The sequence below is a fragment of the Cyrtonyx montezumae genome, unplaced genomic scaffold, assembly GCF_038088225.1.
Source record: "Cyrtonyx montezumae isolate F1298 unplaced genomic scaffold, pur_monq_1.0 scaffold_9, whole genome shotgun sequence".
Classification (NCBI taxonomy): Eukaryota; Metazoa; Chordata; class Aves; order Galliformes; family Odontophoridae; genus Cyrtonyx; species Cyrtonyx montezumae.
Window position 1 is genome coordinate 594,996 of NW_027072100.1, and position 11,489 is coordinate 606,484.

General features: G+C 47.4%; 1 protein-coding gene across 1 annotated transcript; it reads left to right on the forward strand.

The window, feature by feature from the left end:
- Positions 1-225: 225 nt before the first annotated feature.
- Positions 226-4,631, forward strand: AAR2 (AAR2 splicing factor). The gene is made up of 3 exons (XM_065754238.1): positions 226-988; positions 1,848-2,077; positions 4,371-4,631. Exons 1-3 carry the CDS (start codon positions 241-243, stop codon positions 4,536-4,538), a joined length of 1,146 nt encoding a protein of 381 aa, XP_065610310.1. The 5' UTR covers positions 226-240; the 3' UTR covers positions 4,539-4,631.
- Positions 4,632-11,489: the final 6,858 nt, after the last annotated feature.

Genomic DNA, 11,489 nt, shown 5'->3' on the forward strand with positions numbered 1-11,489 from the left:
GGGGCACCACGGGACGCAGCGAGGCCGTGCATGGGGAAGCAGCCGGGCGGGGCGGGGCGGGGCGGGGCCGCAGAGCGCCGCGATTCCTCGGGGAGAGCAGCGCCGCTCCGGGGCCGCGCGGAGGCGGAGCGGTCCGGAACGACCGTGCGCGGCGGAGAGGGCGGCCCGGGCGCGGTGCAGAGGGTGCGCGCTTCCGGCCCTCGCTGCTCGCGGTCGCGCAGCGCCGCTCCCGCACGCGCTATGGCGGGGCCGCGCCTGGACCCCGAGCTGGCCCAGCGCCTCTTCTTCGAGGGCGCGGCCGTCGTCGTCCTGGGCGTGCCCGAGGGCACCGAGTTCGGCATCGACTACAACAGCTGGGCCGTGGGTCACCGCTTCCGCGGCGTTAAGATGATCCCGCCGGGCGTGCACTTCGTGCACTGCGCGGCCCGGGCCGCCGGCGGCCGTGAGACGGGGCCGCGCACGGGGCTCTTTCTCTGCTTGCGGCCGCGCCAGGTGCGCGCGCTGCGCTGGGAGCCCGCCCGCGAGGCGCTGCGGGAGGCGGCCCCGGGCGAAGAAGAAGCCCTCGGACGGGACCTGCGGGAGATGGACGCGTTCCTCGGGCCCTACCCCTATGAGACCTTGAAGAAGTGGATCGCCCTCAGCGGCTTCATCAGCGAAGCGGCGGTGGAGCGGCTGCGGCCGGAAAGCGGGCAGATCTCCGCCTTCTCGGAGGTGCTGCCGGTGCGGGCGGGGCGGCACGGCCGGGACCGCGAGGGGCAGCAGCTGCCCCCGTACGACGCGGGATGCGGCAGCTACGCCGAGGGCGTGGCGCGGCTGCCCGAGATGCGGCCGAGAGCGGGCACCGAGATCCGCTTCACCGAGCTGCCGCAGCAGACGTATCCCGACGGCGCCAGCCCGGAGGAGATCACCAGGCACAGCATGGACCTCAGCTACGCGCTGGAGAAGGTGATCGCGCGGCGTTACGCCGGGCAGCCGCAGGACCTGCTGGGTGAGTGCACGGCGTCCCGCCTGGGCGCTTCGGGAGCATTAAGTCGTTTCTCTGCGCGGTGGGAGTTCCGGGCGGAGCCCTGGCCGTTCCGTGGCCGTGCGGAGCACGGGGCTGGCGGTGTCCTACGGTGCTGGATGGGGCTGCTGTCTCCGGGCCCCCCTCTCCCGCTCTGCGGGACCGGGCGCCGCGCTGTGGTGCGGAGGGGCCGGAAGCTCAGCTGGACTGCGGAGCTGCAGAGCAACCTTTTGTCTTTCACGTCGTCCATCGCGTTGTACGATTCATTCCTTGTCAGAATTAACTGTAAACGATTGGAGGATAGACAGAGGTACTCATGTCAAGTGTAGGTAACATTCTTCAGAGCCTTTCTGACAGAGCTGGGGTATCCAGTGAGACTCAGTCCCAGCTCTGAGGAGGAGACATCCACGAACACGGCACTCACCTCCTCCAGTGTTCCTGTCCTTGTGGCTTGTGGATGCTGTCTGCATGCCCAGGCACAGGAGGCGAATGCTTGCCGAGCGCCGGCTGTGTCTCTGTGCAGATCCGCACACCTGCGAGCTTTCCATATGTACGCTGACTGCCAGCAGTGCCACTTTCCAGAGCTGGCAGTCACAGTTTGTAGGAGCCCTGCCCAATTATGCTGTGCTCTCTCTACAGATGAGCTAAGAGCAGGGCATTAGGAAAAAAATCAATGTTTGGAGTATCGATTGCCATTAGCAGAACCCTTCGGAGCGCAGAATGTTGTTTATATACAAATGCTAAACCTACAGTTTATGCAGGTACCCATAGAGCTTTTTAGAGGATGTGTGCCTTGGATATGCTTTAGTTTATGTCTTTTGTTTTGTTTTCTGAATATGTGCAGCTGAGTTACAGTTTGCTTTTATCTGCTTCCTGATTGGGAATGTGTACGATGCATTTGAGCACTGGAAAAGGCTGTTAAACATCCTGTGCCGTTCTGAAGATGCCATTGGAAAGTATCAAGGCCTTTACACCGATCTCATCTTCGTCCTGTATCACCAACTGAATGAAATCCCATCTGATTTCTTTGTGGACATCGTCTCCCAAGACAACTTTCTGACCAGTACTTTGCAGGTACGTCTGTGCTATCTCTTGAACAGTGAGGGCGTCCAAGGCAAATTCAGAGAGAAGCTTCAAGAGGAAGTAAGCTGCTGTTGTGCTCTGTCAGAGATATGGAACCTGTGTCCTATGAGGGTAGTTACGTGTCCTTTTACTTTTTCCCTGTGATGCTCATGCAGAAATGCCCACTCTTGTCATGTATGAGCTTTTAAAGCACTGTGGACTGGGGTTAGTCTGCATGCACATGCCAATGAAGTGAGGCAATGAGAAGAAAGGCTAATGAAGACAGCTGCAACACAGAATTAGGACTTCTTTATTATAGTTTCCTTGAAAATAGTATTGAAAGTGGTCTTGTACATTGGCACAGATTTAGAGTTCTGGAGTGGCACATCAGACATGATTGGGTGGGACAAGCATGCTTTTCCTAAAAGTGATTTGGGCTTTCAGCTGTATTAAGCTGAACATCTCTGAGAGAGGCTGAGCGAGTGCAAAGTGATATCAGTTTGTTGATTTTTTTATTTTTTTTCCCTCCAAATACAATTCATTTAAAAATATGTAGTTTGGCATAAAGGACTGGTGATGATTTTTGGTCAGCTTGAATGGTGTGCTTAGTGTACAGAGAAGCTATAGTGAAATGTTATTGAGCTGAAGGCATTGATAGCACTTCAGAAGCCTTTCTGCTTGCACTAGCTTTATGCAAAGGTGAAGATTTCCTGATCTGAAATCAAGTTCTTGTTCTTAGGGGATTTATGGTTATTCCAAAATGCAGAAATACTCTGCTTATGCTGAGACAAGCATGGGCAAATCTGTAATTTGGCAGTAGTAAAATCAGTTAGTCCCAGTCATTGTAACTGCTAACAGATCAGCAATAGGTCAAAGCTTTATGGAAAATGTGATTCTTAAAAATAAAGAAATAAAATGCCATAACCAAAAGTATGAAAACTCTGCAACAGAAACTTAGTCCCAGCAGGAGCAATTGTGTGCTCAGGGAATGTTAGAGGTGTTTAATGTAAGCATGCAGTGCCTACTCAGTTCTCAGAGATCAGATTCATTTCTCTGCTTGGCACTCCAGATTCCTGCTGTACTCCTGTTTTTGCAGGGTGAGATATGTGTTTGTAACTTGCTGTATGAAGTGATAGGAAAAACATTGCTTTAATCAAGCAAATGGTTTTACTTGTCCCACTGGAATTTTTCAGAATTTGGATTTATAAGTCTTTCTTATTTTTATTTTTATTTTCTTTTACTGTCCCATTGGATGACTGGAAAATCTGCCTCTATCTGCAGTGCAATCACAGAGCAACAAGCACCACAAAGAATTCATCAGCCAGATGTTCCTTGCATGCAATGGGAGTTCTGCGGGCACTCTCTCTCTGGTTATCCTTCCAGTTTAGAGGCACCTAAGTCTTGCATACCCTTGGATTTCATCTGCCTTGGTTTTTCATGTTGGCTGATAAAGCTGATGCCCTTAGTGTGGCTGTGTTGCCTTTCATGATCACTGTTAACCCCTGACAGCAGTTAGCACGTTTCTGGTGGGAAAAAAAGAAATTTGCCTTTGGGCTGAATGGAGGCTGTCCTCGTGAGGAGTTGTGCAGTTCTCTTGTGGATTTTCCTGATGTGCCGAAATAGTGCCAGGGGACCTCTGGGACTTACTACTGGGTGTGTGCAGGTGGATTTGGAAGTGTGTGTGGTAGCGCAGAGGGGAATGCATTGTCTGAGTGTTCAGCTTTGAATGCAGCAATTCTATTTTTGGAGTTTGATCTGAGGCAGGAGCAGTATGTTGTGTTCTTCACTGAATATACAACCCTTATAGTATTTAAAGGGGGGGGTAGGATTGATGAAATAAGTAAGTGTTGGTGATACCGTATTATGAAACTGCATTGGAAGCTCTCGTGATCCATCCAGCTGTGAAAACCCATGGGTGTAGCCAGCTGTTGGCCATGCTAGCTCATGCTTTAAAGCTGCCCACATGTCAGGTGAATTCAGTGCTTTTCTTTCCCCTCTGCTCATGCAGGGGTCTTTTACTCACAGATGAGCATAATTCAGAATTCTGTAATATATATTTAATTGCATTTATGCTGATGCTTTAAAAAAGTTATTGCCTTAGTGTTTGTAACCCCAACTGAAGGCAAGGTGGCTGTGGGGTGAAAGAGGACATGCAGGCTTTGCTTAGGTTGTCCCAGACAGGACTGGTTCTCAGGCTGTCTCATCCTTTCCCAGTGGTCCTGTGTTGAAACATCCCCTCCTGCGTCCTGTTGATGATGTGCAGTATGTGCCACAGATCTCACTGACATCTACTTTGTTCTTTCAGGTGTTTTTTTCCTACACATGCAACGCTGATGTTGACAGGGCCCTAAGGAAAAAGGCTGAAAAATTCAAAGCTCACCTAACGAAGAAATTTAAGTGGGACTTTGACACAGAGCCTGATGACTGTGCTCCTGTAGTGGTAGATCTTCCTGAGGGCGTGCTCATGGACTAAGCAAAGTGCTTACATTAGAATCAAAAATCTTTTTAAAATTACTTTTTCTCCACACCATTCTTAACTTTTCCAGCTTCCTGTGTCATTTTCTGTCACTTATATTTTTACAGCAGGAAGAGAAATTATGTGGAAAACCCAGAAGGATTCCTCACCACGTGAGAAAACAACAGTTGTTGGAACAGTTTGAATGTAGTAGGCACATGCCTGCTGTGGATACCTTGTTTTTCTTCTAGCTCTTCTGCAGCAACTTGTCATTGTGTACTTGCTCTGGTCTCATCTGTCCTGCTGGGCTGGAGGTGATGTGTTCCATACCTGGAGCCTGTTCATTCTTGTTCGATGCCTCTGGAGTGAGGAATGTAAACCCACATGATTGGTCACAGCTTTCTGCAGCCTGAATCCAAGTTCGGAATAGAGAACTTTTATTCTTCCTGGGGTCAAATTACAGGAACATAACCAGAAGCACTACAAAACTGTGTCAGATACTTAGCTGCTTACTGTTGATTTATTGCCATGTTGTGGAGCAGTGCTCAAAGCTACAGCAGAATTCATCCCGTTTTATATCACTAATACTGAAATATCTTTTCATCTAATTCTGTTGAAACATTTTGTATTTACTGCTGACATTCCATTTAGCATGATGTAAAGGAATGTTAACAGTTTGGTAACAAGGGCAATAATTACTGGACGGTAGTCATCCAGGTTCTGAAGCAGAGGAGAACCAGCATGAATGTCAGACTTTCGCAAGAACTATAGCCTGCTGTTTTGTTGTACTCAGAAACCTTAAGTACTTTCACAAAAGGCAAACTCTTCTTTCTCCCCATCTCCCCCAAGGTAGCTGTAAGAAAACTCTGTGGGACTCATTTGGGCCTATGCAGGGATTTAGCCCTGTAACCTGCTTGTTAACCTCAGCTGGTAGACTCCATCAGCTATTTGTCTGTATGCATATATAATGAGCTAACCCTGCTTGTTAGTCTTTTGTAGTTAAAATCGTCTTGTCTACAGAAAACATCTGTACAATCTTGTTATAATATAGCAGAAGTTTATGGTACTGTATTGCTGGCCTGTCTCATTGGATGTCCAGTGTCCCCAGATGTAATGTCACAGTGGTATCTGTGACATCTAAGTTCAGCTCATAACAGCAAGGCGCAAATGTGGAGTGGTCTGGGAAGGGAGTATGTGGTGGTGTGTTTCAAAATAATCAGTAATCTACTGCAGGAATCAGCTGCCAGAAGCCATGTTACTGCCTCAGTAACAGTTCTTCACTTTCCTCATAGGCTTTAAACTCCATTACTCTGGTGTCTTGGTTTGTCCATTTTCAGCAGACCACAAGCCCTTAGGGGAGGTGACTCCAGATCGGTGAGTATTCTGTTCTTTCTTTCTTTCTGTTCTGTCTTTCTTTATGTGCTTTCTTGGCCTTAACATCCTTGAGATCTTTTATACTCTGATTTTGCTCTTGTCATCTTGCCCTTTGCTTGCCTATATCCACGGGGAGTGCTGTCTTTCCAGTTGCCATTTGGACAAATTGTCTGTAACAGGCATTCCCAGATTTGATGAAAGACACCTGTTCAGTTTGTTGGCTCTTTGCACCAATCCGATGACCGATTCTGTTGCTTTAGAGCAGAACAACAGTTACTGATGAAACTAAGCAGCATAGGTAGCATGGAGCCTGAGGACCTTCCTGTATGGAAGGGAGAAAAGTTAAATAGTGTTCAGTGCTTTTCCTGGCTGAAAACAAGTTTGGCCCAACAGTGTCAGTGCTTTGCAGATGACCCTGGCAGTGCTTCCCCTTCTCTGCTTCTCTGATGGACAGGTTACTTTGGGTGTGTCTTTGGAAATTAATTATCAGCTTTCAGTTTTGAGATTTAACATGTAGCAGCTAGATCCCTGTAATAAACTGCAGTTTTAGCAACAGGGAGCAGAAAAAGTAATTGTTCCTCTGTTGCACTTTTTGTGAGGCTGTAATAGATATCTCTAATTAGACCCGCAAAATAGGTGGGGAAGAAGCAGGCCTTTGGGGCATCATCCATCTGTTACATGTGAAACAAGCAAGGAATTTTCAGCTAAATACAGATTGAGATTGAGTGCTCGGAATTCAACTCTTCTCAATCAGTTGCACATTTAAGGGAAAGAGGGAAGTTGACACATGCAAAGCAGTGCACTTTGAATGTTTGCAAGGGACGATGGTGGGGAAGGAGGTGAGGGCTGTTAGTCTTGTTGAAGTCAGCAGGAAGGAGGGCATAAATGGAAAGTTGGAGCATGTTATGGCAGAAACCTTTATGTGGCCTTAGGCCACCTACAGCTACGATAATACTGCACCTTCCTTCCAGCTAAATTAGCTGGATAGTCTGATACAGTAATCGGAAAGCAGAATGGAGATTTGTGTGTGCGTAAGTATAGATTACTTCACGCTAATGAGGTATAATAGGTGATATGTTTGCAGCACTGATTCAGCAATGAATTTGGGTCAGGCTGAGCAGCTCTGCGTTGTGAAATGGCACTGATGCATGAGGTATGTTGGCTTTCTGAGCATGTGGATAGTTGTCCAGCTGCCAGAGTTGTGTAATGAGGTAAAGTGGTATTGTTCCTGTCATCTGACTTGTACTTTCAATGCAAATCATGCTGGAAATGTGGATTCTGCTCAGTAGTGGGTGAAAGCTCATCAGTGAATCAACAATGGCATGAGCCGACCACTGGGTGCCCAAGAGATTCACTGCAGATGACATCTACAGTGCAAAGCCCAGGTGTGATTGCATTCAACCTTGAGAGCCACCATTCAGTTTTCAATTCTTTCATTGGCTTGTACCATCAGGCAAACTGGAGTTGAGACTCAATTATATATGTTCTGAATGAGGGCCTCTGTTGTTCTGCACCACTCTGAAGAGAGGTGCTTCGAGTTTCATCAACTCTGCAGATGAGAAGATGTGAAATGGGTTGTAGAAAGCTGTACTTTCATCCTGGTGACATGGCACACCCTTCTTTCATTAGGAGGGGAAACAGAACATTCTTCCCTGCCAGCTCATGCAGCCTTCTGTGTAATCTGCAGCTCCTTCCTGTGCCATTGTCAAAAGGGCAGGAGGACTGTGTCAATCTGTTTGGTGGATTGCTGTTGATAACTTCATTGTGTCATCAGTGAACATCCAAAATGTAGTTTTTGCATATCAAGTTGGTTTTTCATGGTAGCTGTGTCAGCAGAATTTTAACTCCTGCAGAAGCAATGAACAGCACCAAGGTCATGTAGCACTAATGCCATGTGGACATGCAGAGGAGTTCTTGTCCCACTGTTTGTCTGCTCAGTGCAAGCTAAAGATAAAAGGAAACACTGGGGAAGCTGTAGAAAGTGATCAGTAACACTGGAGCTTGTTAGTGCTCTATGCTCTTAAGTAAGCTTAGGGTTAATGATTACATAACTACTACTCTTCCTCAATGCATTTGCTTTTCTGCTTAACAGTGAGTTGAATTTTTTGTTGTTTTCTGCGTGGTCTCTTAACAGCAACCCTAGCCTTTCTTTGTCTGTTTTGTTTCAGCTCAAGTCTCTTCTATTTCTGTCAGATGTTCCTATTTGTTACTCTTGTACTCTTATGTTTTCTAATCAAAAAAACCTAAAAAATCTAACCCTAACCCTAACCCCCAGCTCACTGAGACCCCCAGCTCACTGAGACCCCCAGCTCACTGAGACCCCCAGCTCACTGAGACCCCCAGCTCACTGAGACCCCCAGCTCACTGACCCCCAGCTCACTACAACTTCCCTTCAGGTTACAGTCACAGAGGGCGATAAGGTCTCCCCTGAGCCTCTTCTCCAGACTGAACTGACTGACCGAGTGGTTTACTAGGAATAGGCAGGAACTTGGAAGGAGTCTGCTAGAAACGGGGCAAAGCTTTCACTTATTGATGGCACATTGTGAGGTGGTAGATTCCTTGAATTCCATGTCTGAAGCTCTCTGATAAGAAACTGGACCAACCACTACAAGAGAAGTCATATTCAAAAAGACCTACCAGACACAGAAAGGAGTGCATGCCCAGAAAGGAGTGGAAAGCAAGAAGACATTTGCAGAATTAGTTATCACAGGACGACCTATTGTCTAGAAAGATTTAGCATTTCTCCCTTCACGGAATCATGACTGTGTGTTTTGTGTAGTAAATATGTCTGCTTAGGAGTCACTGATTGTGCAATTGGGGCGGTGTTAGCACCATGCACCAGTGTGCACCTGAAACTAATAAGCTACCTTCATTCTGACTGTGAGTCTGAGTGCTGTTCCGCAGGTCAGACAGGCGTCTATCACTTCGTAGTTGCCATTCAAATGGAATGTGTTTGGCTGGCATGATACCATGTACAAATCAGTGCAGTCAGTGGCAGTAGCAGTGAGCTGATGTCTTGTGTAACAAACCATCATTCTGCATTCATGTGTGTTCAGGCCCTTGCTTCATGAATTGCTGCCATATATCTATCCGAAAGGAAGTGGAGCCCAAGCCTGACTCCAGTGACTGTGACTATGGCTTTGAGAGGACAATATCCTTCTGGAAATTTCTTCTAATTTGGGCTGCTTCTAGAGACAAAAGGTTCTCAGAGAGCATCACTGAAGCTCATGTGTCAACCTCATTGTTTCATCCTCCCCTGTTGAGCACCATCATCCAGTTCTGACTTCCCCATCCCCAGTGACACAGTCGCCTAGGCGAAGACTTCCCAAGTTGTGACTCTATCAAAATTTAGGTGAGGATGGAATGAAACAGGAACTGGGGAAAGGATAATGCAATATCCACTTTTCCACCTTCACACCCCAGAGAAGGAAAGTGGACAGGTAGAGATGAGGCTCACACACCACTTGCAGCTGTCAACAGTTCCATTCAGCTGGTTCAGCCTGGTTCCGTGATGATTGGTGCAGGGGACCCACGGACTGACGCCCCAGGGAAGGGGAAGGGGGAAAGGGAAAAAGGAAAAGGGAGATAGACCTAAAAATAAAACAGTGGCAATGATCTGAAGAGGAAAGCTAATTTACTAAATAATATATCAGAATGCAAAATAATTGGAATTGAAGCTAATAAATAGAATAACAGAGTGTCTGAGAACGAAAAGCTAAACGCTGAATGTGAGATGGCTAGGGAGCACCCTCTACTGGGTCAATCTGAAAGGAAAGAGCATGTGTTTCGTGATGCACAGTTTTCATCTTTCCCTCTGAGCAGAAAACAGAAAAAATGCAAAGTAATGCTAAGTCCTCTGGGGTATGTAGTTCTCTTCTGAGACAGATGTACCTGGAGCTATTGATGATCCACAGAGCTGGAGCGTTAACTCTTTAACTCCCAATGTACTACGTGATGTTATGATGTGGAATACCAATAACAAAAACCATAAAACCATGACAGCAGCACATTCTTATGGCTGCCCACAAGCTGCTGGAAGGGCTTGCAGAGAGGTCTGCTGGACAAAAAGCTGGATGCTATCAGGTTCCTGTGTTCATGGCAGCACTTTGTCTCCATCAGGATTAAAAGTGAAGCAGCTGTGGCCTCTCAGCACTCCTGCTCTGACCTTCTGTGTTCTTTCATCACAGCAGACATAGACTTTTTTCCTAGAAACTCCTTAATTGTGTAAATCCTTCTAGTTTTGGGGCTGGAGTGTAGGAAATGCCTTCTTCTTTAATGTCTGGATCTGAGCAATCTTTTTTCTTAGAAAATGGAAGGGTGAATTGAGAACATCCTGGAGGTGTGGGGAATTGACTGCAGTTTTCAATCTGCTTTGTATTTCCTTTGCAAAACTGTCCATGCACTTGAATTTCTCCATTTGCTTCCTGAAGTTCTGAGCCAAGGCGGGGAGGCACATTTTGACTTGATGGCCTAACCTGGTGATCTCACAGAGGTGTTTCATCTTTCATTGCAAAAATGAGGACTATTGTATGCCTTCAAGAACAGAACATCAATGGGACTTTCAGGTCTCAGTTCCTATACAGGGTGCCTGGTGATGTTTGGAGCTCCCTAGGTGCTGGAGACACTGTGCAGGGGTGGCAGACTGGCACAGGACCTACGGGGCTGCTGGGATGCTGGGGGCTGTGACAAGACCAAGCTCAGATCTTCAGAAGCTGTTGTATGGCTGTGCCCAAATGCTCCCTCTCCTCCTTGCCCCTTCTGCCCCTTTGGGCACAACCCTGCTGCCCTTCTTCCTGCCCCACAGCTCCACTTCTCCGCTGATGCCCTCACTGTCATGGAGCAGGAGAGGAAAGAGGAGGGGAGCAGAGATGGGGTCAGCGGGGTGCTCTCTTTCTCACCACAGAGGTGAATCAAGGAATTGAATTAGATTGAATCTGTAGGCTTGTTAAAACTAGGCCTCATAGCTTGAGCGAACAAGTAACGTTAAGCACAGGGACCACAGAAATGCATTATCCATTGAAAATAAATGAAAATTAGTAGAGCTGCCCTTTGCAATTCAGTGCAGTGGTTGGTCCCATGAAAAGAAGGACATCACAGTGGTGGGTAAGGCTGCTGCTTATAACACAATGGAGGGTCCAGAGAAGGTAAGTGGGGTTGCTGTTTGCAACTCAATTGCACACTTCACAGGGTGTCCTGTGAAGTTGAAGAAGACTTGCTGTTGGGACACAATGCAACCTCCTAAAGGTTTTCAGGAATACCACCAGATGGGCCCAGAGACCCTCCCCACATTCTAGGACGTAACCAATTTCTTGGAAATGTAATGAATATGTATACAGTATGCCTATAAATGTGTAGTTGCTGCTTTCCTTGGTGTGCATGTTTGGTGAACAATCCCCATGCACCCAGCATTGTAATAAAGGGAATACCTGCTTGACATAACTCATTGGCATGTCAAGTTACTTTGTTGGATTTTTTTGCTTCAGAGGGGAGGGTACTGCTGAACTGGAAGGCATTGCCTTTCTGCCCAGCGGCTGAATTGCATTGCTCATCTCTCCTGCTCTCCCTGCTGCTGCCCTCATTTGGCTGATTCTGTAG